This window comes from Diorhabda sublineata, chromosome 1, assembly GCF_026230105.1.
Source record: "Diorhabda sublineata isolate icDioSubl1.1 chromosome 1, icDioSubl1.1, whole genome shotgun sequence".
Lineage (NCBI taxonomy): Eukaryota > Metazoa > Arthropoda > Insecta > Coleoptera > Chrysomelidae > Diorhabda > Diorhabda sublineata.
In genome coordinates, this window is record NC_079474.1 from 31902202 (window position 1) to 31929036 (window position 26835).

The 26835-nt window shown below is 29.8% G+C and overlaps 2 protein-coding genes across 6 annotated transcripts in view; one reads left to right on the forward strand and one right to left on the reverse strand.

The window, feature by feature from the left end:
* Nucleotides 1-3995: 3995 nt before the first annotated feature.
* Nucleotides 3996-24071, forward strand: LOC130447847 (ninein-like). Of its 2 annotated transcripts, none has more exons than XM_056784887.1 (8): nucleotides 3996-4218; nucleotides 5418-6250; nucleotides 6309-6595; nucleotides 6833-7423; nucleotides 8978-9140; nucleotides 13583-13821; nucleotides 20565-21819; nucleotides 22940-24071. In XM_056784887.1, exons 2-8 carry the CDS (start codon nucleotides 5428-5430, stop codon nucleotides 23170-23172), a joined length of 3591 nt encoding a protein of 1196 aa, XP_056640865.1. In that variant the 5' UTR covers nucleotides 3996-4218; nucleotides 5418-5427; the 3' UTR covers nucleotides 23173-24071. The 2 variants fall into 2 exon arrangements, with proteins under 2 accessions (XP_056640865.1, XP_056640873.1); XM_056784895.1 differs by lacking the exon at nucleotides 3996-4218 and adding an exon at nucleotides 4225-4583.
* Nucleotides 24072-25931: 1860 nt separating this feature from the next.
* The window catches only part of LOC130445938 (uncharacterized), a 40403-nt gene continuing 39499 nt past the window's right edge, over nucleotides 25932-26835 (reverse strand). For 2 of the 4 annotated variants that reach the window (XM_056781871.1, XM_056781854.1), the window contains exon 11: nucleotides 25932-26428. In XM_056781871.1, coding sequence (XP_056637849.1) covers nucleotides 26298-26428 — 131 coding nt within the window. In that variant the 3' untranslated portion in view covers nucleotides 25932-26297. The remainder of the gene's footprint in view (nucleotides 26429-26835) is intronic. The other 2 variants (XM_056781863.1, XM_056781882.1) reach the window with 1 other exon arrangement.

Here is a 26835-nt window from a genome sequence, read left to right on the forward strand (position 1 = left end):
GAAATTATAAAAATATTCGATACTGAAAAGCATAGCATAGATGTACAAACCGTTGAAGAAGAAGATAAATATACAAAAAGTAATATTAAAGAAAAAGTTATACAAACTAGAGAGAAATATCCGAAGATTATTTATGAAACTACAAGTACCAGTACCGAAAACATGAAAAAAACTCAGCGTTTGAAAAGAAAACAAAATTCAGATAAAATAACGAAATTGAAAAGTGATTGTAATAATATTAAAACCGTCCCCGCTTTAGAATTAAATAAAAATCAAATAGAATCAACGGGCAAAGAGAAATTAAAAGAAATCAACAGAAATAAATTAGTATCTAATACTGACACGATAGAAACTACTAAAACCCGCCAGAAGAATTCAATAAAAAATAAAAATATCGAAAAAACCTCATTGAACAGCAAAATACCGAAAAAAATTAAACAAAACAGTGCCCCGCCGAAACAATCATCTATTATCATACACTATCCTCTCAAAAAGTCTCAATCAGAAATAAGTTTGAGACAACTTAAAACCGACAGAGGAAGAGGCAGAATATCCAGTTTGATATGTCTCCACAGATATATGAACGACGTAAATTTCCCCGACAGCTCAATCTCGTGCATGGATAATTTTTATTTAGGTCGTTCCGTCAATAACGAACAACATGCGAACAGCAGATTATTTTTAACCAAAGATTACCGTCCTTCTAACATGAGTTCGTATCAAAGGAGGAAAATCTACGACGAAGGTATAAGAAATAAGATGAGGAAAAAAACTTTAACACAAGATAAAAAAGTTGGACAAGTTTTCGAAGTGCGGTATATTACGGTAGATAAAAATGAAAATAAAAATGAAATGCTAAAAAAAATATCGGAAAACGCAATCGACGATAACGTTCATCAATCTTTTCATAATTTCGTCGAAGAAACTATGGATTTATTAAATAATAAAGACTCTTTAAACGTCTTTGATTTTATACAAGAAAATGTCAATTCGGATAAAATATTTAAAATAATAGCACTGTTCAAGAAAGTATTGTCGTCAGCTAAAGAAAAAACAAAGTTAAAAAAATGTAGTTGCATCGATTTTATTAATTTTTTTAAAGAATTGAACGTTTATCTGAGAGAATCTACGATCAAATTGAATAATTCTGAAATTAGTACATTGCCACATAACTCAGACACTTACACTATAAGTAAAAAATCTGCCATAACCGAACAATCCAGTAATCCCACTATCAATTCTTCTTCTGATTTTTTATATAACGATGATGATGATGATGATGAAGTACACCTTAAAACACCTTTAAATCCAATATTAGGCTTCGCTTTTAGAAGTGACGCTACCTTTAAAAAAACAGAAGTTGGTAGTTTTGTAGACTCTCAAATTTCCGAAGAAAGCGGATACATTAGTTCCGGAAGATCAAAATATAATTTGTCGTTTTCTAATTTCTTTAAAAATCCGGTAATTTCACAACTGTTGAAACCGCAGGGAGAATATTTCTTCGAAGACGATTCCAAGTTAAATCAAAAGCAAAACAAATCTTCCCAGTTTATAAAATCCGATATACCAGCGTGTTCAGCGGAAGAAATATCCGTCAAAGTCGATTCAAGCACCACAACTAACGATGATTTACCGAAAGATACAACAACAAAGTCACAAAATGATCACGAAATTAGTGTAAATGGATCTTATTCCGATATATCAGAAGAGGATTCACCTCCCCAGTTTCTTCTTATTAAAAATAGTTTGAGTACGTTAGGAGATAGAAAAAGTATCAGCGAAATAAATATTCGTCCAAAAAGTTCGGATGGTAATTATCCGAGACGAGTTAAGAGCGAAACGTTTTTGAAAAATAAAACGCATATTTTAAATACCGTCGAGTACATAAACGAATGTGGAGAAGTAATATACTCACAGTCCATGCAAATGTACACGGAAATCATTGAAAATAATTGTAAAGAAGACGTTTTGATTATGAAAAGATTGTTAGATTCAGGAGTTTATTTAACAGCTACTAATTTCAATGCTGGTTGCATAACTCTTATTGTTGATACGACACAACAAGAATCGAAACGAAATGAATACAACCATTACAACGTGAACAGTTGTAATAATTCTTTGGATGTTAAGATGTTAACGACGCAAAAGTTTTTTGAAAATCTCCTACGTGTTTATGAGAGAGAATCCGTTATTGGTTCCTCGCTTTTTGACGATAAAGAATTCGTAGAGAACGAGTTATATTCATCGGTGCACAATAATAAAATATATCCGTTACGGAATCGATTCGCTAAGCGAATGAGAATTTTCATTCGGAAGATTTTTTCTAATCGATCAAAAATAATGAACAGGGACGTTATTGCAGGTTACGAGGAAAAAGTAAGATTTATTTTCATAACTTATTAAATCAAATATTTTAGGTATTGCATTGTAAGATTAGATTTATTGAAGTGTAAAATTGAGGGAATATTTTAAAATAAGGTCATCATTTTCTTTGCTATATACGGTAAGCTGGCAACACCGTCATTGATCATACATAATATTACAGGGACGTAATCATTTTGAATGTATCAATGAAAGTCAAGAGTTTAAATAATACTTCCTTTCACACAATGCAATATCATCCCATAAATAAAAGGTTTCAAATCTTCTTCAAGCAAATATTTTCTATAATTCCTGGAAACGACATCACAAATGAAATTAATAATTATTTCAGGGATTGCCATTAGATGAATACTATCAAATACATTTTCAAATGCTTGCCGACTACGCTATCCAACATTTTTCTTCGCTAATAGAAACATTGCCTTTCAGTTTAGATAAAAATGTCGAACTACATATTTGCGGCTTTTTCACTCTTTTAAAACGAATCAAAAATGGGCAGTTTGTTTTTATAAAGGTAAGTTTCATCTCAAAAAATTGCACAGAAAATCACAGAATCTAATCTAGTGAGGGTATTATCAATTATAAGAGACAATTACATACATGGCGCAGTCAATAAGATGCGTCACTCTTCATTGGCTACACTATCAGATACATCGGAATTATTCGGTAAATCTCGGGCAAATTTGCGAGCGTAAATTAAAATTTGATAGAATCTACTCTTTATTATTTTACAAAAGAATGATTATTTTAATAGGTATATGAAATAAACAATAGTTTTGTGTTTTATTGTTTTCAATACGGCGATTCCTCACTAATTTTTAACAAATCACAAAGGTTAGTTTGAGCTACCTTATAAATCGATGATATAAGGTTGGATTACGTATGTCTTAGATTATAAAAGAAGTAAGTTTGTTGGAATGACCCGACGGAATTTAAATTCTGCTCCGATATGGGCCGAATGTTTCCGAGGTATTTGTAACTTTTAATGTCGTCTCACACTCCCAGACCTAGTAAATAAATTTTTAGGTAGATGAAGAAATTAACATCGAAGATAATGTAAAAAATCAAACAAAAGAAGCTTTTCGTAACATATATTTATCTGCTTACGATGAAGCTCGCAAATACCATAGAAAATTGTCTAAAAACGATATGAACCTTATTGGAGCATTTGTTTGTAAATATAGAATTGGATTATTGTCTAGAATTGACTTAATTACGTCCTATTTGGGAAGGGGATTTTTCGAGAGTGAAAGTGAGCTAAAAGGTAATTTGTTTTTAATGCTATTAGACTTTTCACTACTAAATTTTTATGTGAAGTGTACAAACATATTAAATAATATCATGATTGGTGATTGGTTTCAGCTGCGGTTATCTATGTAATGAAGGTTCTTACTAGTATTATTGAACTAGAAGATTTCGAAAATTATTGTAAGAATAATGATTTGCCTACTGAAAAATAAAATTTTTTCTCCTAAATGTTGTTTAATATTATATTTTTTTCATCAATTTGACGTATTGTATCTCTACAAATCTGAAAATGTATCGCGTGAAAATGCCTAATCAGTCTCGTAGTTGTCAAAATCACTAAATACAAACAAAACATTTTTAATATTCCGTGACCCAACAAATAATTGTTTAGTATTCCGTGTCAGTACCTGGTAGTTTAGCGCAGAACGTCAGTCAACAAAAACAAGACTTTCTGTTTAATTTGTGACATTAATTACTTTTAATCAAATATTTTATAATAATCCCATTATACTCATGTAGATAATATTAAAAATACATTAACGGCATGTTGTGATTTGAGACTACATTTTTATAAAATTATAAAAAAAGGTAAGTACAATTTATAGTTTTATTAGATTTGAAAAAATGGAAGTTTCAAGGCGGGGTTAGTAGAACGCAAAAAACTCAATAGTTTTATTCCTTTTTTATCACTTTCTTGTAGCAAAATTAGTTATAACAAGTTTTCTATTAATAACCATACGCTGCTGGAGGTTATAATGTATTTTATATTGTGCAGCTAGAATTCGTAGATTCGTTTTAAAATTAATTATATACATATAAGGCGTTGAACTGGCTAATTGATGCGCTAGATGCTCATTTTGCCATATTATTGTCGCACTTCATAAAATCAATTTGAAACTAGATGTGTGATTTCTATTGCCAATAAAATTTACCAGAACTGTTAACAATTTGTGGTAGGTACTTAATATTGAAAGTGATTTCTATTGCTAATTTACATTTTCATCTCTTCTCGCATTTCAGTTGAGATTATTGGATTAATTTGAAAGTTTTAGTGATAACTATAAGAATATTGTAGTTTCTCAAGTTTTCTTTGAGAAATTGACACACTTGTAGGTGTTATTAACAAGTGAAATTGTATTTATTTTATAAGTATAATAGTATGATCAGATTTTTCCATATAAGAATAAAAATAGAATTGATAAACATAACAAAAACTCAATTGTCAAATATTAGGTATTAATTACTAGCAAATATTAAATTTGAAATTTCAAAAAGTGAAATACTCTTTCAATAGAATATATTTTCTGCATGACAAACTGACCCAAGGAAGTCTTGTAAGTTTATTTATATTTTTTTTACATAATAAACACATATCTTTATTGCATTGCATAATTTAATGAGTGTATTTGTTGATGCCAATAAATTCCATGTAATGTTTGAATTATAATATAGTATCTAGTGTTAGCTTCATAATGTTTATATAATATTTATTCAATCTAACGAGAAATTTTTTTCATTTTACAGATATATAGAAATTGTATAATTTTATACAAATAAAATTAATTACTTCCGACTATCAATCTGTGATCATATATTTATAATTATGAGAATTGTCTTCTATGATTTCACTTGATATATTTTTTATAACTTATCAGAATGTTAAAACTTGTTAATAGATGTTTAAATATTTGTTTCGTCCTGACACCATGATTCAATTATCGCCCTCAACATATTCATTTTTGTTTTAATACGTTTTACTTTAAATACATTGTAAATATATCTTTCAGGTAAATCTAGATGGACAATTACGCTTTGGATCCATATGAACAGCAGTTGCTGAAAGTATTTAACAGCCACGATCGAGATAACTGTGGTAGTTTAGACAAAGATGGCCTCATTCAGCTTTGTCAAACCCTCCAATTAGATGAACATGGTCTAGATCTAGTCAACTGCCTTTTAAAAGACAAATGTTCTAGAGTTAATTTCACAGATTTTAAAGATGCATTATTGGCTCTTTTAGGAAATATTCAGAATAACAAATCTTCAGTTAATGAAGATGATAAGAATATTAAATCTTCTCCAGAACGAGAGGTTTCTCCAAAATTTGTTTATGGTTCAAAAAAGTATGGTAGAAGATCTAGACCAAGGAATGATGATGTACATAAAATTATCAATGAAGATGAGAAACCTTTAAATGTTTCTGTGCAAAGATCAAACTCCAACAGTGAAGTATCTTCAAAAAAGAGAAAAACTAACTATAGACTCCAAAGATGCACATCTTTACCAAACAATAACGATTTGGTTATCAGTGACATAGAATCTAAAAATTCACTTTCAAATGAAACTGAGTTAGTTTGTACTGAGGAAATGCTTCGTGAAGCTTGGAAGAAACTTGGTGTTGGCAAGGATGGTTATTTGAACCAAACTGAGCTTATTTTAGTTTGTGACGCTATAGGCTTGCATAAATTGGCAGATGGTGTGATACGTCAATTATCAGATAAATTAACTATTAACCATGATCATAAAATCAGTTTTCAAGAACTTTTAACTATTTTACAACAAGATGACACTTGGTTTGAAGTCTTGAATCAAACTATAGTCACTAAGGATGCTGAATTAGGTACTATAATTGTTTTAAAAATATTGCTATTGATCATTAATTAAAATTTCAATTCCAGATGGCACTATAATTCATAAATCCAATGAAGGCCTTTTTCCAGACTCCCGTACTTTCCATCTAGTAACTCTAGGTCCTGACGGTAATGGAATGATAAATACAGAAGTTTTAATAGAAATGTGGGAGAGTGTTGGAGTTCATTCACCAAAGGAACTTTTACATGAACTGGGTTTTAATTGTAGAAGAGTTAACATTTTAGATTTGGCTGATGTTTTGGAGAAACAAATCAAAGGAATCACGGAAGCAACAAGGAGTGAATTTCAAAGCCCACATGTTGCATTACTGCAGGTATATACAAAATCTAGATATTCATCTGTTTATAAGACTGTTTAGTTACAATTTTAAGGCGTTTCAGCTTATTTAGAGACTGCTGGTCATTTTATTTTAGTCTCATGTAATTTTTAATTGTGTTTTCCATTTTAAAGTATTACTTGATTTTCTTAACATCCTCTTAGCTTTTCTTCAAAGCAATTATAGAAATGTATAATCTTGTACAGCTAGAAGTTTTATTATTTTGTTTTTCAGGCCAGTTTGATTCTATACCAATCTGAAATAAAAACATTCAAGAATCTTTTGGAGCAAATGCACGCTGAACGAGAAAAGTTAAAATGTCATGTATCGGATGCCAACAACAGAGCTACACTTCTTGCACAAGAAGTAGATGACAACCATTCTCGAATGGAGCAAAACACCCTCAACCAAGTGAAACTGTTGGAGCAACGACATACAGAAATCTTGAAGGAATTAACTGTACAATTTACCAAAGACAAAGATCAACTAACAAGCATCAATCAAAGTTTAGAGAATAGAATATCGACATTAGAACAGGAAGTTCATAAACTAAAACATGATCTTATAGTAGCTCAGAAGTATTCGATCAATGTTGAGAAAGACAACCAAAAACTGTTGTCGAAAATTTCAGAATTGGAAAGAGATAGAAATTTATTGACCAATCAGATCGAGGTGCTGGAATGCGAGAAACAGAAATTCAACGAGATCGAACAGGAGGAGAATAAACTGTTACTAACGAAATTGACAACGTTGCAAATGCAAAATGCACAGCTGAAGGATAAAAACGACGAAATGGTTTCAGAAATTGAAAGTTTGTCTAATCAGGTAAAATAAAAAAAGTACAAATTACTTAATCAAATAAATAAAAAAGTTTTACAAGCAATTCATCTATTGTTGACATACAGGGTAATGAAATAATTGGGGGGATCATATAAGAATGATGTGATGTGGCAACTGTTTATTATATAAACTTGAAGTACTAAAGTAGCAAAAAAAAAATATACATATAGTTTAAAGTGTCATGTATTTTGAATTCAGAATGTTTCACAACTTTTTCAAATTATTCAATGTGTCCAATAATTAAGTTAGTGTAATATACTTTCCATAATGTCCATCGGCAAGCAAAAATTGGCCTATTTCAGCATTAAAATAAATTGTAAATAAAGGAGGTAGACTTTTGGTTAGTGTGTAAAAATTTTTTCAATTCTTCATATAATACATTTATCTACACGTTATCATTTCCGATTAATAAGCTTTTGCATATATGAGATTTATTTTCCATTGTATTTTATTTGTGAATTAGATTTTTTGACATATATACTGAAACTTCTAAATAGTAGAATATATTAAAGAAAAACTTGCTCACAATAGAAGGATTCAATGTTCCATCAACCCATCTTAGATGCCACTAAAGTCCATTCGATGGAATAAGAGAAAATTGTGAATTTGTTTAAAGAATTAAATGAGAGTTTTTTAATAAAAATATGTTGAAATGATATTTAAATAGACAAAACCAGCATTCAGATTAAAGTCTTATATTCACTCTATGCCACATATTGGGGATCACAGACTAAGAATATGGCATTAAAGCACTAAACCTGACAAATGTTGTCCTCTACACACATATTCAATTTAAAAATTGTAACAATATCTAATGTCAACATATATGGTTATCAAAATTCGATAAATCGATAGTATAGTACGAGCGAAGTTAAATGTAGAGACTGCGTAAATGAAAAATTAAACTTGTTTTAAGTGAAGTTGAAATTCAAACTATTTTATAACAGGGATATTTACTCCAAAATCAACAAATGAAAAATTCTTTGAATAAATATTATTCTTTGGACAGAATTGTGAATCTAAAACATTGTCAAATTCTCTGGAATAGACGCAAAAAATTTCATTCAGAAAATTATATTATTAGATTATATATACTTCACTCATATCAAAATTTAAGTTATTAATTAACCAATCAATATTCAACATTATTCACAACAATTTAGTCTAACCTAACCTTTAAAAATTTGATGTCATTCATGATCTAACCAATGAAAATTAAATTGAATGTTGATTTTTGAAATTGATAAATTCGATGTTTTTTTTTAAGTATCAACAAAATTTAAAACTTAACCAATTAATTGGAAATAATTGTTATACTTTTATACATATTTTTATATTGTATATAACCATAATTTCACTCCCAGGCGTTGAATACATAAATATTCGAAAGCTGGGCAATATATTAGAGTTAGTACACTCTACTGTTACTTGATATGCTTAGGAAAGTATTTCGTCCAATGTCAATGATAATTATTATGAAATAATAATATTTATTATAAATTACAAATATATATTGTTTAATATTTAAATGATGCAAAGGTGGCAAGCATGCGAATGAAAGTGTCTAGTACACCGACGACCGTCAACACGTTAGACCAATCGATGGAGGAAAACATTTCGATAATCTGCGAAGGCGTCGGACTCGGTGCTAAGCGTAGGAGCGACTACTCGCCTTCTAAGGACAATCACTTATATGGAAGCGGTAAGTCCATTGTTATAATTTTTTTTACCCCAGGTTTAATTTCTTTTAGTTGGTAGTCGTCGGTGATACGGTGTAGTTATTAAAATTTGTGCGATAATAAGGATTCACGGTCAATTAACTTACGAATGAACTACTTGGTTTAATTTCTAATTTATAATGTGCAAGTACAGGGATGAATTAAAAATGAATGAATGTTCATTTAATTAATCGGTCGAATTATGACGAATACGCGGAAATTACTTGGTTGCATGAATACGTTTCCATTGTTGAAAAAAAGGAGGAAGTATAAACTTTTTGAAAACTCTTCATTGGAGAGAAAGAGAAGTTTCAGTCGTCCATCAATAGGTAGTTAATTTTTTTGTTAATTAGTGTATTTCAAAAAAGGGAGACTCTAGTGTATTAATCTGTTGACACATATTGGGATCACAGTGTAAAAGTATGGCATTAAAGCACTAATTCTTATAGTATACTAACTGACCCTACAAACATATGTTAAATTAAAAAATTCCAAATTTTTATGTATAAGCTTCAACTATCTGGACTTTTAATTTAAAAGCTATAACAATATCTAACGTCATAACATATATGGTTATCAGAATTCGATAAATCGATAGTATAGTACGAGCGAAGTTGATGTAGAGGTTGCCTAAATAAAAAATTCAAATTGAATGTAGGATCATTGCAATTTTAGACTTTATTATTTGGTGTTAACTATATATTTTTGGTAAAATGGTTTATGGTACCAACTAGAAGCTGAAACTCCTCTCATTCGACTCGGAACATTCAGGAACCATCTATTGACGATACTCTGAGAGTATTTATTGTGAGAGATCTTCTAGCCATATTCTCTTCATTCTTCTCTTTGCTACCAGGGGGCTCTACTCAACAAACGTAGTGTTTTGAATCGGAATGTTTGGAGTATGGTTTGTATTTGAAGGTTTACTAAAGCCCTATAGTTCTGTTCCATACGACCAGATTGGTATGAATATAATTTTGTAGATGAGCAATTTATTTTCGAGTCTTAGTTGAGACCTTTTGTTGAGTAGTATTATTTTGAGACACCAATTAATGTAAATGTTAAAATATATATAAAAAAAATACAAATGTATACACCTCAAGTTGTATATTACATAATTTGTTATTTAATAGTACATATCGACTTCCCTTTGTATTTAAAATTGTAGATATAAATCTAAAGGTCATCTGGTCGTTCATGAAATCATTCCGTTTTTTTTTCACAAATCGAATTATTCTAAAATAATTTTTTCAGCTAAATGTATTAGATCATGTAATTCGAGTTCATCTTATACGTAGTTTGATCCTTATTTCTCATTAGCATACTGGTAATAACAAAGAAGGAGAAAACATAATCAAGGCCGAGTTACTTTAGATGTTTAAACAGATATTCGACTGTTGAGTTGAGTTAGCTTTGTGTGACAAAAAGACGGTGGGTAGAATGTAACAAAAACGTGGTTGTATTTATATTTTTGTGTATAATTGCAGTTACATATTCAGGGATGTATAAATCATTGGAGATATTTTTGTTTAAAGGTAATTTTAGTTTTAATAAATTTTTTTTAATGAAAATTAAAACTACTATTGCTTTGTTGTTTTAAAATTGTTTGATAGGTCAAAATATGCGAAGCACTTTTTTTCGAATCCTTTGATATTAATTTTGTGAAACTATACAATTTTGAAAGTATTTTGTAGACATCCTGCAAATGATGTGATAATATACATGTAAAGGATATTGCACAAGCATTAACATACCTTGACATTTTAACTGTTTGTTAAACCTTTTTCTAAAGATATTGAATGTTTTATTAATAATTAAATATAAATAAAATTGAACAGCTCATTATTGATATCCGAAGTTAACCTCAAACATATATTTATTCATTTCCAATTTTATATACTCACATATGTATAATCACAAGGGTTGACAAATAACATAATGTATGGATTTAGGGTTAGGTATACACTGCGACCCAAAGGATCTACTGTGTCCCCCTTTCTTGCTGCGATACTGGAGAACCCACTCCTTCTAAAATGTCTTGAATGTGGGATGGCTTTAATTGCCAAAGATCTTCGTCTTCTATAGGTATAGTTCTTGAATTCCTCACACTTCGAGAGAATATGGATAGAGGTTTCGTCTTCTACAACAAAATCTGCACGCAGCATTATCTGTTAAGTCTAGGGTCTTCAGATGTCCATTGAAGCGACAGTATCTAGATAGAACTCCTGATAGTATTCGTATACTTTGGCTGATACATTCAGCAGATCTTCTCTGGTTATAGTTTTCCAGAAGAGTCTTTGCCTGTCTCAGTCTCTGTAGGTTGTCTCAATAGTTGGTTTTGCTCTTATCTATCTTCTTTTCCAATGCTTTCTCCATGGTTCTGTGGCTGATATCACGGAAGGGTTCGGGTCCCATGAAGGGCTTGTCTGCTCCCGGAATTTTATTCTTCTTGATTAGCTCTTTTTCTAGGAAATCCCAAACGAGTTTGGGTTTTATGATATTGGAGCTTAGAGCTCTAATGGCAACTTAGCTATTAGACAGGATTATGATCTCCTGTTCGCAGAATCTAGAATGAGAGTGTTTGATTCTGGGCTCCTATTCCAGGTCCATCCGAATACCATTTAATGGCATTTCTGTTCATTTCTTGTATCCCACTTGTTTTTAAAAATTATTATTGAGACGAATTTTTTCTCAAAGCTAAACTTTTTCGATGCAACATCCTGAGGCATAACATAATAGTAATGAGCACACAATCAGTTATCAGTCACCAAAGAGTCAGCTCTTGCACCTCAGAGATATAACGAGAAATCAAGAAATTAGAGAAGAACTAGTAATTCATGAAGTGGTGAGATGGGTTAGAGAACGAAACAAAGTTTGAGAGATCAGATGAGCAAAATGAGCAAAAACCAGATACCGAATAAGCGAAATCAAAGAGATTAGAGTTGTAGGTCAGCATTTCAAGAAAACCTCAGGAAAAGGCTAAATATTCAGAATAAAAGAGTACAGTTCCCTATTAAAATAAAATGAAAAATTTATATATAAATAAATAATAATTATAATATTATAATAAATATATAAAATTTCAAGACTACTTTCGCTAGTAAAATTAACTTATAATTTGTTATTTGGCTGTAACTTCTATAAGAGAAACTCTTTTACTGACTTGATTTTATTATCGCCAAATTTTCCTTGGGATTTATACTTCGGTAAAATTTCGCCAACATTACTGAATTGAATTTATTGTTGCCAAAAATTCCTACCAGAAATGTACTTTCGTACTTTTTTAGGATTCATAAGGACTTATCAATACGTTTTACTTCTGTACAGAACATGTAGATTTAATACAATGAATGAAATACTCATTTTCAAATCATCTTATGTAAATATGCAACCTAGTTCTGTAGCTAATTAAAAATTAACCCTTATGAATGCCAAAATCATAGCACTCCACCCCTAAACAATGTACTGTAGCTGTTGTGTTACTTTAAGAAAACTTCTCACAAGTGCAAGTGGTACAGAGATCCTGAGAGGCCAATGGTTGATTTTTAAAGCATTACTGTATCGATAAACGATAAGGAATCCAAGTTTAGAGCCGAAGTAGTGTAGCTGCTGCAAATTAGGACCGATTTTTGAGACAAGTGGCAATAAAAAATAACTTTGGTGTGCCTGAAACTGGTTCTTCATTAATTCCATCACAAAAGAGTGAATAAAACATTTGTCCAATACTGCATACAACCGAGGTATGCTTATGGTAATGCCTCAGTAATAATATGGGGTGAAATTGATATGGTGAGCCGTAGAGACATGATGGTTGTCATAATGCACAAGGGTACATTAATAATGTATTAAAACCACAAGGTGTACCTTGAGTGTACTCTTTGAGGAAGAACATTTCCTCTTTGTTCATATTTTATACTTTTTTTGTCAAATATTTATATTTCCTACAGTAGTGATTGAAATTCAAAGATATTCATAAAGAAATTTGGTCAAATTAATTGCTATACGAAGCCGAGTCTTAATTTTGAAGTTTCCAAAAAAACTAATAAAAATAGTTGAAATATTTAACATGAATTTTAGTAAAATGTTACTAATATGTTGGTTTCTAATTTTTTTAAAGGTATTGAAATTCAATTTAAAAAATTAGAATCCAGGAAAGTCTGTCTTTTGAAGGAAGTATTCGATTAGAATAGTTTTTCTTTATACATTGAAGAAAAATTTGAAAAAGGTGATATAAGGTCAAATTCATTAGTAAAATTTAGTTTAAAGCTACACTACATTCAAACGTGGGGCCATCTATCAACACTAAAAACTATTTCGACAATCAGCAGCAGAACTATTCTGTGCAGCTGTAAGACCATGACCATAAACAATGTTAACCAATATTGTCAAAGCACAATAAGAAAAATCATTTTTCTTTTTGTTTCAGCTGATGGCAGTCCGAGATTAGGAAAAATTCGTAAATATCACAGCAAAAATCAAGACAATTATGAAATTCCATTCACTTCAAGCGAAAGCGGATTTGATACAGAAGCAGATTGTCCGGATTCTCCTCTCTCGATTTCCACCAACGAAAACGAAGAAGTTACCAGGTTACAATCGAAAGTAGCTTTCTTGGAATATATTTTGAAACAAAATGGTATACCTGTACCTGACAGCCAGTGTGAGGTTAGTAATATTGAATCTTGAAGTTTTATTGTACCTGAATTTAAGCATGTGAAAAATAGAAATGATTAGAATTAATAACACTTTTGGTATTGTTTATGCAGACTGCATAGATTGATTTATATGCTTTACAAAATTTTACAATGGTATAGTCTGTAAAACTATTTGCACAATTAATAAAAATCACCAAAAATTCATAATTAATACTCGGCCCCTTACAAATATAAAATAGCTGGTCTATTTCAAAGTTTTATCTCATTGACAAAAAATTCATTTGTGAAATTGTTTGTATGTTGATCTAAACTAATAAAAATTTATTTCATTCCCATTATAGAAGCGAATCATTTAAAAGAGCATTTTCAGGGAAAAGCGGCTCTCAAATAAATGACAAAATTATTTATATTTGTTACATATTTTTATCTTTTTAGTTATTTTCAATTGAACAATGTAAATTTTTTCTAGTCTAACAATTATATATATTTACAATACTATGTGTCTTTAAAGCCCATGATTTATTTTTCTTTTCTAATTGGTCTTCAACTGATTTCACAATTCTTCTCCACAGGTTGCGATTCTGTACTTTTGCACTCCAATTCAATTCTATCTCTCTAATATCCTTCACAACTCCGCCCAACCATTTTTTCTTTGGTTTTCCCCTCCTTGTACCCCTTTTCTCTTCATCAATGACCCTTTTTACGTCTTTTTAGTACACCCCAACTATTTTACTCTTTGGGTTTTTATGTATCTTATTATTGGTATTTATACAAATCTTTCAGTTCTTTGTTAATTCTTCTTCTCCAAAGTTATCCATTTATTTTCCTCGAAAAATTTTCCTAGCCAACTTTCTTTTCCGTATAACAATTTTTGTTTTGACTGTCTTTGTTAAAACCCACGTTTCACTTCCTTATGTACCTGTTGGTAGTATTTTTGTACGGTATGTTCTAATTTTGGCTGCTCTAGATAACTCCTTGGATCTTATCAACTTACATAATGATCTCATGGTTCACAATTCTTCTCCCTGGGTTGGGATTCTGTACTTTTGCCCCCCAATTCGGTTCTATCTCTTTAATATCCATCAAAACTCCACACAACAATTTTTTTCTTTAGTTTTCCCCTCCTTATATCTTTCCTAAATCCTTCAGTTCTTAGTTAGCTCTTCTTCTTCAAAGTCCTCCACTAAGCTTTATTATCGATTGGAAATAATTAATGCTTTTGTTAAAACTAATAGAATCATTTTTTTTTGTAATTACCTGACAGATAATTTTGTTTATTAGTTCAGTAAGTTTACTAATCACACTACAAATACAAAGTTAAAGACACTGTTTACGCTACCACTACACCAATACTCATAATTACACATAATTACGATATTATTATTGTAATATTTTGCATACTTATTTACACTCTTTCTATTTGTGGGGTGAAGTAATAAACACTTAACTAACTTATAATAATTCACTTATCACTATCACTTAAATAATTTATATAAATTCATCGATTACTTTGCTAATTCGTTCTGTTTACTACGACTATTTATTATACACTGAACTAAACTGCTCTACATAAACTCCCTATATATGTATCACAAAAGAATTATAATAGTTCTAGAAAAATAAAGAAACAAAACAAAGTAAATTAACCGCCTGCTATATCCAGGCAGGGCTCCAGATTCGTAACATCTTCTTCGGATATTGAAGGTAGACTTTAAACCAGTTTACTCTTCTAATATTTGATAAATACAGTTCTCTCTCTTCTTCAAATGCCTGTACAGTTTACTCTGAAGACTATAATTTGGTTATCAAAACGCGCAGCGGACAGTTAAGTGTAAGAGTTGGCGTAGTGGTACTCTAAACAGTGTCTTCGGTACACTACTAGTAAACAAGCATTAATGATTTTTCCAAAACTACATAGTAAGAGGATGTTTTTGATTGTGAGGTTTATTAGAATAGTTTACAACAACTATTTCTAGTTTTTTCTAGCCCCAAATTATGGTTGTCTAAAAAAAATTCACATATATTCCCTATAAATAACAATTCATCAATATCTTTACCTAATTAAACTCACTGTAACATGTGAAACTGATTTTTTTGTATTTTCGATTTTTTTTTTATTAATTTTTGTATCTTATTGGAATGGTTGCACTAAGAGCTTTTAATTTTGCGTTAACGTATTTCTGTGTTAGTGGAGAAGCTGAAGAATTTTTAGCCAGCCAGTGATTATTTTTTTCATATGCTGTGATCAAATCAGTATTATCGTTACTTTTTTTCCTATTTGTTGTTGCTCTAGTGCTGTCATTCTGAAGCTTCTCCATAAATGATTTTTCTTTAAATTTTGACTAATTTAAGCATGTTTTTGCGATTAGATTTGTTAATAAAATGTTTGTATATAATTGTTGTTTTATTTATGGAGAAGCTTCTTTTAATAATATAGCTCTTGATTGAAATAATAAGAGATTTTTTAATGGTATCAGAGTAATACCAGTCTCCACATATACAAATCGTATTTGGCTCCATTAAAGAAAATAAAGACGTGGATATGTATACAAAATAGCAACGGAATCTATCCATTTTGATTCCGCACTACACTAACACTCACTATTACACTGTCTGAGGCGCGCTTCGATAACCAAGTGATCGTCTTCAGAGACTGAAGTTGAACTGTTTACCTTACACTGTCTGATGCGCGTTTCGATAACCAAGTGATCGTCTTCAGAGACTGAAATTGAACTATTTACCTTCAATCTCTGAAGACGATGACGTTGTTATCGAAACGCGCTTCAGACAGTGTAATTGTGAGTGTTTGTATCGTGTAAACAGTGTGTTCACCAACGGTTCCAAAAATTCGAATTTAGATATCATGAACTGTTGAAAACTGTCTTGTATGTATACTTAAATTTGACTTCACTTAATTATTAGTAAAGGAATTTCAAAATTCTTTTTTGTCAGTCATATATGACATAATGACATTAAAAACCTATGTTTGGGTCATTACTTGTTTCGAATATATGCTCCGGGATGAATTAAAATTAAAAATACTGCCCCTAATGGTAAACTAATAGCCTAAAAAATTTAAATTACATGAAAATGATACCAAAGCCTTAAAATTACAAGTTTCTTTATAGATTCAAAGTTTTCCTCATTCTACTACTTACAAAATTCGATGATATGTCACCAACAATGTGTTAGGAATGTTACTTCATACTTACCTGGTAAGGGTGAAAGAAAATCTGTAGAGGATATTAAAGACAAAGTGTATAATTGATCATTGGGTAAAGGACGACTACTTTTTTGGCGAAAGAAACCATCCAAAAGAGGAGTTCATACCAAAGCCTTATATTAATATTTTTATCCTCACAGAATTCGATTATATGTAAAGCACAATGTATTAGGGATGATTCACCCTTACCTGGCTAGGGTGAAGCAACATTTGTAGAAGATATTACATACTATGGACTTTTCGAAAACTATAATCAGGAGTTAGGTAGATCACCCATCGGCTGATTGAGGATCCTAATCCAAAACTAGATTCATATTACAATTTTCAGTGGATATTTCAAATTTAAAACATGATCTACATGAGAACTTTTTTTTCTTTACTTTTTTATGTCTTAATTCAATTATACCCACTCACATAGATTTTGAATTAGAGTTTAATACTAAGAAGCTATTTTTATGCTGAAATGGGGCCGAATTTACATATGGGCTTAGCTCATGGTGGTAGGATTTAAGGGGCGGCAAATTTTGATAAGAAGTAAAAAAATTAACAAATCAAGATTTGAATTTTGAAAATTTGAACAAAGCAAGTGGCATATTCATTAATTAAAATTCAAATGGTGTCCTTTTTTTTAAATATGTGCAAATTACAAAATAATAAATTCAAGATGATCCAAATCCTAAATCGAATCATAATTAAAAAAGTTATTTTATTGTAACTCTCCAAAAGGGAAAGTTGTTCCCTATATTCTGCCAAATTTTAGTTTTCTTATATCCAACCGACTGTTTGTTATATAAACACTCTTGAACACGTACAATCTCTATCATCCTTTCACTCAGAGAAGTCATTTTTGCGTGGTATTTAAACTAAACTAACCTATTTTTTTGAAAATCGTCAAGGGCAAGCAATTTCCGTAGACGGTGTTGCTTCACAAGCATGGTTGCAGCAAGATGGCGCCACGCCACACACTGCTAGGGATACCATGACGCTGCTTCATGATTTCTTCCCTAGAAAATTGATAAGCCGTTTCGGTGACATTCCTTGGCCACCCAGGTCCCCGGATCTTACCCCCATGGACTTTTTTCTGTGGGTGTATCTCAAAAGTAAAATGTACGAAACCAGCCCGGCACGTAACGGCCAACATTTGGACGATGTAATTTTAAAAAAATAAAACCTGCATTTGTCGACCTTATATTGATTAATACTAGAAATGTATATTATATTCTGTATTTTTTTGTTATATAGATTTTAAATCCATCGGACGCCCTTTATATGTATGGAAGTAAAATTAGAACGCACCTCGTACTTTATGTTAATGGCATATCTTGAAGAGATCTGAAATCTGATAATTTTTAAAGTAAACACTCGCCACATACTTTTATCTATTGAGAAAAAAACAGAATTCGATACTTTTTGTTTAAATAAATAATTATCAGTTTCAAGGTGATTGATGAGATCACTGGTGGTCGAAATTCGGGTTCTGACAAAAATTTTAGTTTATTGACGTGCGAGATTATCGAAGCTGGTTTAGTCTATATTTTTGTTTACAAGTTTCCATGGTTTCTTGGTCCTTTATCAAATATGAAAATAACGTGCGTAAGTTTTTTAAATTATATTATTTCTTATATGCAATTAGAAGGAATTTCATTGTTCTTAGTAAGACCCAATGTTTTCTTTTAACAATTAGAGGTCATAACCTCAAATAATGTTATTTAAGATTTCAGTATATTTCTATTTATTAATTATTATTCAAAACAAAATAATTATTTATGATTCTTTTCTACACATACAACAATTTTAACTGTAAATACGAGAAATACCAAATTTATAATACTTAAAATTGCAAGTTTACTACGATATTTAAAAATCTTATTTTTATCTGTTAACTTGTACATTACATTCACTATTTAAAGTTGTTTCACATACATCGTGTTAGAATTTCTGGTAAGAACAAAATATTGTACATTGTTTGACATCGTGTAAGGGTTCTTCCATAGCATCATTCGTTCCATTAATCAAAACAAACCCTTTTTTTCTCTTCTTTATAGCTGCCAACCTTCTAAAATTGAAATAAATAAATACCATCAACAAGGAACTAACAACGTTATATTTATAACAAAAGTCAGTTGTACTTTTAATCAGCTGATCTAAATTTACAAAGTAACCATATTTACTTCTGGAATTGTAAATTGCATGTAATAGAAATGATACTAAACGATAAAATTGCAATTGTGAAACGAATCAATCAGTTGTGCTTCGTCTGCGCAAAATTTTGATCAAGATATTTTGCATCTTGCATTGCACGATGGTTTGCTCCATGCCAACCGTTTTTTTTTCGTCCTCTGTATGTTCAAGAAGACCATACTATAAAAATGAGAATTTATTGAGGTGCTGATTGAATATTCTCTATTTGATTTTAAATTCTGTTTACAGAACCATCTAGGGCTCTCAAAGGAAAATAAAAACTTTACTTAACCTTGCATTCAACATTTGCGTAAACCGTCTATAAAATAAAAACTTATCTTACTGGAAGTTTATAAAAGAAATTTGTTTTTTTTTAATTTAGTTTTCAGTAGTAAGTCAATCATATTATTTATATATTTTATTTTAAAAAAGTGTATTTATTGACGTTTCCCTTCCATTTACACAAAAAGAGAAGTTTATAACAGAAATTTGTTTTTTTTTCATATTTAGTTTTCAGTAATAAATCAATCATATTATTTTTATATTTTATTTAAAAAATAAAGTATTTCTTGACGTTTTCTTTCCATTTTCACAAAAATATCTACACTGAATTATTTACTATCCTTTACTTAACCTTGGGTCATTTATGTAAACTGTCTATAAAATAAAAAGATAACATAAAACTTAATCGATTATATTATTTTTATATATTTGAAAAAGAATGTATTTATTGACGATTCCATTAAAATATTTACAATATATAATTTACTATCATTTACTAATACATAGTAAAGTTAAAATAATAAAATTAACAAAATATTTTGTACATCTTTACTTGTACTTCTAACCTATAAGTTCTTGTATGTTTAAAGACATATACACTTACATAAATAATTTTTGTCAGACTACATAAACTTTTTAAAATCTCTCGTACAAACATAAACATTTTGTTTACTTCCGACTCGCATTTTTGGCAGTGTGTCAAAAATCTTAGACGAAGACAGGTCAGTGTCTGCTTTGAAAAATGCGCGGTTTATAATTATCTGGAATTTACATTCTTGGCGTGAAAAGTTTATAAATAAATTTTACGTATTTCGCGATTAGAAGTGATACACTGATAACAGATTACACGACGTTTTTTTTTGTTATAATCGATTAAATATGTCTCCTCAAGTTTTTAAAGTTACTGCCCAAATTAATTTATGTTATAATAGTAAAGAAATTGATGGTTCAACCACAGGGGTATTTATTACTTATTTTATATTATTTTTTAACTCAACCACAAAATTATTATATTTTTATTTTAATATGTTTTTCGACGGTATTGATATTAGTATTTTTGTTGACAGAATTTCGTGGCGAACTGGAGTACTGATCCACTTTATTTAAACAACAAAGTACAAGAATTAGAAAAAATAATAAAATACGTAAAAATAGCGATGAAAATGATGATAGAAACAGATAACGTAAATTGTGATAATATAAAAAAGATTAGCGATAAGATAGAGCAGTCTCTTTTAGATAAAGTCACAAACTCTATAGATTACCCAGAAATTGGTGACGTAGAAAAAGAATACGCTTGCGCTAGTTCGCAAACTGACTTTTTATCGGAGTTTGAGGTTAGAGTGAAACAATTAGAAAATGAAAATGAAGAATTATGTGCTAAATGTGCGGAATTAGATAACTGCGTGGATCTATTGAAAAATGAATACGAAAAGTGCGAGGATTACTGGCAAAATAAAGTTGACGAAGAAAGACAGATGTACGAAGTAGAGCAAAAGATCAACAGTGATAAATTAACAGAATTAGTGTTGAAAATAAAAGAATACGAAGAACAATTCGCCGAACCAGATGCGACTGATAGCAGATTACCAACTATAGAAGAAACTTATAATCTCGAAAAACAATTTACCGATTTAGAAGAAGAATTTGAAATTTATAAAGAGGAGACTGAATGTAAATTGAATCAAAAAGACGAAGAAATTGCATTTTTGAAAGAAAAGTTAACAGAATTAGCTTTGAAACATCAAGAAGCCAAAGATGTTGCCGTACAAGTCGAAATAGATATTGAACATAGTAGAATCTTTAACAAAACTCAAAACCTATCGAGTTATATAGTTGAAAATACGAATTTATATCCAGAAGAAATGGTACCACCTTCACCTCAATCTAATTACACAAACCATTCTCTATTGTGGAATCAACAACGCGGATCTGAAGAATTATCAGAAAATTGTAAATCCCTTCCGGTCAATTGGAATTTTGATAATAAAACGGAGTCTAATGGACCGTCTACTTCTTGCAGTACTACCAGTTTAGATAAACAGTCTACACCTTGTACTCCTTGTAGACCGAAGAGAACGAAGAAGTATAATAAAAATATTTACAAAAAGAACGTACCTGAAAAACCTGATGAATATAACGAACTGGAACAGCGGGGAAGACAAAAAAGTTATAATAACAACACGAATTTTAATTCTGAACAGAGGATCGTTATACCAATAGGACATTTTCATCGTTTGAATGCAGTAAGAGAAATGTTGGAGAAGAAAGTGAGACATTTGTATATTTGTCTTCAGCAACAGAAGTACTGCAGTGAACAACGTAAGTAAATATATTTTACCTTAAAAGAAATTAAATATTCAAAGTATACATGAATTAATTGTTCTGATATCATGAGAAATTGTATTCCAAACGTTGGTAATCGTCTATAGTACCAATCTATGATGTTTAAGATTTATTATTGTCAAAATCATGCAGTTTTGACAAAATTTATTGTTTTTGTGTTTGTACTTTTTCATTATATAATTAATAATTATGTGAAATATATAACTATTATTTTCATAATTATTTAATAGAAAGTATCGAACACTGATTTAAAAGTCGATATTTCTTTTCTGTTGTACTAAAATGGTGTCTAAGAGTTATACAAGAGACGAAATAAGAAACTAAAAGATCTGGGGATAGAAGTAGTGGTAAAGTAGTAGTAGTTGGAAAATCCAAATTTGAAATAGTTTTGTCACTTAAAAATGAAGAATAACAAGTCTTTAAGTTTGTCTAGTGATGTTTGAAACGTTCAAGCCAAAGTACCTTTGCTCTTCAAAGGACATCAGTCTTTGAAAGTGAGGCACAACGAACCTATTAGAATGCCTGTGATCCTTGACTGCTTAATGACCTAACTATAGACTATTAGAAATATACAAACACATAAATTGAAATAGTTTTGTCACTTAAAAATGAAGACTTAACAACTCTTGAAGATTGTATAGTCATGTTTAGAAGGTTCAAGCCAAGGTGCCAAATTAGCCAAAATATTCTATGCATAGTGTACCAAAATAAATCGGCCTTAGGGAGAAGACATCTGCTGAAAATTTGGCCCCCATTACATCTTTTATGATTCGCATTTATTTTTAATTTCAAATTGAAAAAAAAAACACCGAAATTCCCCAATAGAATTTTAATAAAATGTATATTTTATTTCGCTTAAAAATTTGCATTTTATTTAGATCTATCAAATTAAATAGTGTGGTCACCTGTTACATAACTGTTTTACTGTCTGTAGAAGTTTTGAATGAAAATCGACTTTCAACTTCACAACACTTTCCACTTCCCTTGTTTACTATTTCTAAAGATATGAAAAAGTAATGACAAATTCGTTATATTAGTGTATGAAAATTTTCTTATAGTTTGTGTCTATTAATACAATTTTTTATTTTTCTTGTAGGTTTTTGGCATCAGATAAAAAGTGAACGGGCCGACGCTTATGCGAAACTCAAATATATACAAGATAAATTAAATCAACAGATCCGTATTAACAAAGATCAAATGGATAAATTAGAAAAAGCCGACATGTTAGTAAAAGAACTGTATGTCGAAAATTCGTACTTAAGTGCCAGTGTACAGAGGCTCGAACAAAGGCCACACATGATGGCTCATTGTAATTCTAATTCTGTATAGTTACATTCATAATATCGTTTAGTATATTTTTATCCAGTATCTGGATACATGTAATTGATGTATTTCAAAGGGACAAACAGTCTCATTAATATTCATCGATAAAAATTATTTTCAAAGTTTATAGTGGCCATGTCTATTTTTATTTTGCTATTAGTAATGCTGATTAGACTGTAGGTTCAAATATTATTATTTATTTATTCAAACAACAAAGTGATATTTTGTAACTTTTTTAGTTTTATGGTATTTTTTCCAAATACAAATCTATTTTTTTTATAAAAGAATACAAATTATAACTCCTTTTCATGGCAAATAAGCGAAGGAATTGATTTTACAACCAATTTTTTACTTAAAATATAATATTGATGTATTGTAAGTTGATTTGGTTGTTCTAAGAAGCTTCTAGAACTAAAACCGCAAATTCCAAACTTGCTGGTAGACAATTTGCACCATTCTATTAGGTACTTTGTTGTTACTCATCTAAATCATAACCATATAGCGAAATATTAATTATTTCGTCTAGGTTATGGAAAAAATATAGTGTACAACACGCGGGGAAACCGGATATTTCCGGACTAGTTGTACAATATATTTTGAATGTACATATTTGAAATTACTATAAAAATCACTTTAAAGTTAAAAATTAAGAATTCTATGTTGATTTAACTAATGTTTTTATTAAACGAATTTCATTGTTAAATACTTTAGGCCATTGTTATAATGTCAACAAAAATCCCAAAAAGAAACATTCTCAAGCGTTAAATAATTTTTGGTTAAAAGGACATTCCAACCTAACCTATAGTTGATCTTAGAACAATTGCCTCTAATAACAATCATCCAAAGACATGTGAAATATTGTTAAATTCTAATCAAAAGTGTCATATTAAATTATTAATAAATAATTTTTGCTTTTTATTTTTTTTATAATTGAAAAATAGTGTTGAAAAACTGGGGTTTCAACTGGCAAGCAAAGCTCGGACTACAAAAAGACAAGGTTGTGAAAATATTTGTTATAATATATTAAATTGATACATAATGCAATAAATCCAACATTTTTTTTGTTTTTTCATTAAAGTTATTACAAATAGGAATAATTAAGGAATTGACACAATTTGAGGTGACTGTGGTGAATTTTCAATGCTTAATTATAAAATTGTACCAAGGGAAGATTGAATCAATTTCATTTTACTTAAAATTAGTTGCAAAATTAGTTGACTGTATAACTATTCTTATTAAAGTCTACATAGAAAAAAAATATGTAAAAGTTACACCATATGATAAAAGAAATTTATATGGGACCCATTGGGAGTTGCAAAACTATTAACGCAGGCAAATACTGTTCGTGTAAAATCATACGAATATCTTTAGTCCATCATATTACTGCTTGAGTTATTCCAATCATTATAGGGGGTTGACCTCGGAAAATCGACATACCCAGTATATTACTATGTTAAAACTTATATTTTGGCATCTCAAAACTATTATCAAAATTCACATATAATTGGATGGTCACAAGTTTTAAACACAGTGGGCAAAGGTCACAAAAATCCATTTTATTTACATTTTTGCAAATATCTCGTTTTCTATGGGTTTTATGCTATTTGTATTTCATATAAATACTGTACTGAATTCAATTCTCTACAACTTTTGTATTCAACATTTTCTTATACTTGAACTGTTTTCGAGATAAAGCGCGCGGTCAGAAAATTATCTGAGATCAACTGGTAGTCCCAATCAAAAATTCCTAATATTAAGGTTATAATTTATTGCTAATTTTATAATTATTTTTTTTAATTATCTATTAGATTAAATTAATTTTACTCAGTTACCAAGATACGATTTAAGTCTCGTCCCTTAAAAAATTACATGTAGAGTAACTATACAATACAAATGAACATCTTTTCTTAGTTAATGAAAGAATTTAAGAGTTTACGGATTCTAAATAAGATGTACTTCAAATGGTATTAGTGTAAATGAGAATATAATTACAATGTAATTATAGTATGTCGCTTAGTAATTTTTCAATTACCGAAAGAGATTATGAGTGTTATTGAATTGATAAATTTTAGAATTGTTAGAAAGAAAGATTGAATTTAATCTAGGAGTTAATCAAAAATAATAATTAAATATTTAACAATAAATAAGATTACCATAGATTTTTTTACAAGTTTTTTAATACACACGTTATTACATTCTAGAATCAACTGATTTTAAAAAAGATATAAGTGAAATTCTTCTTTTTCTGTTGACCACAGAATTATGATTGATAAAAGAAATATTACACTTACGATTAGTAAAATATAAAACTCATAACAGTAACTGTGGGAGATTAAATATAATGCGGAACATATTATTTTCATGGCTGAAGTGATCTATATATTTTTGAATTGAATTGAAAACAATAACTAAGTTCAACTCTGACATTTCAGCTACCGCACGATATTCAACACAACAAAAGGCCTTTTTAGCTATTTAATTACAATAAAACCGAAATAACTTCACACCATTAAGTTGGCTAATAAAAAATCCTTTGTTTACGGTACAAAAGAGACCTAAAAACAATATAATTTATAGACAAAACCATATAAAGGAGGTCTAAGAAGTCAAAATTTCGAAAAAAATGCTAATTTTCATATTAAGTAATCTACAGTAACAGTACGTTCGGATATAGTTATAGACCATCCATGTCTATGGTAAGACTTTAAGGTGATACAGAATAGGTATCATAAAGAGAGGATATTTATTATAATTAAAAAAAGAACAAAATTTGCTATGCAATTTATTATAAGAAAACATTCTTTGACATTTCAAAGTACATAAATAAATGAATAAAAAATCGGCACGAACATTCCTAATTGTGTCATACAACTATTTACATCCCTGAACAATATGCTCAAATAACGAATCTTTCTGATGTGTCATACACATTGATATAAGTATATTTAAAATATTTTAAATTAAATGCAAGATCGCCGCCACAAAATGGTAACAAGTACTTTCAATTTTTATACTGCAACTAATTTCCCTCCTTAACCAAAATCAATTCAAGCTACTAATGAATTTAACTGTTTCATTAATTATATTAAATTGATATGGTGAATAATTTGGCGACGATATTAATTGAAAATTTACAAATACATTCCATTAACTAAAAAATCAGCGTCGTGGGCGTAAGCTTTCCCCCCCTTTCTCATCCTTTTACGCACTACCTTTAGTCTACATCCAATTAAAACAGCCATTATGAAGGTGATGATAAGACCTACGAAGAAAAATATGTTTTAGTGTTCACTAGATATAAAAACGTTATAGAGCAGGGTCGATAATTTTTGAAACCAAAATAAATTATAGAAGGATGAAACCTATTAGGAAAGGCAGATAAACATAAGGGCGATCCGAGTTCGGGAAGTGGGTGAGGGCGGGTAAAGGGTAAAAATGGTTTTTTTTTCCGCCAAAACTATGAGTTCTAGAGAAAAAATTTAATGGTAAATTGTAGGCAATCAACAGATCTACAACTATTGTTCTCACACTTTTTACACATAACCTCAAAATTTATGTGAAAAATTGAAAAAATCCAGTATTTGGTTTTTTATTTATCTTTTAAGAAAATTAAAGTAGGTATAAATTTAAATAAATAGCTCAATAAGATTTAAAAAAATTTCAGATTCG

What these genes read in the sequence shown, in the direction of transcription:
- LOC130447847 (XM_056784887.1), top strand. Translation starts at nt 5,428, where the DNA reads ATGGACAATTACGCTTTGGATCCATATGAACAGCAGTTGCTGAAAGTA. An exon ending in CAATCACTTATATGGAAGCG is followed by an intron (nt 9,141 to 13,582) that starts GTAAGTCCATTG and finishes TTTTTGTTTCAG; the next exon opens with CTGATGGCAGTCCGAGATTA. An exon ending in TACCTGACAGCCAGTGTGAG is followed by an intron (nt 13,822 to 20,564) that starts GTTAGTAATATT and finishes TTTTGTTGACAG; the next exon opens with AATTTCGTGGCGAACTGGAG.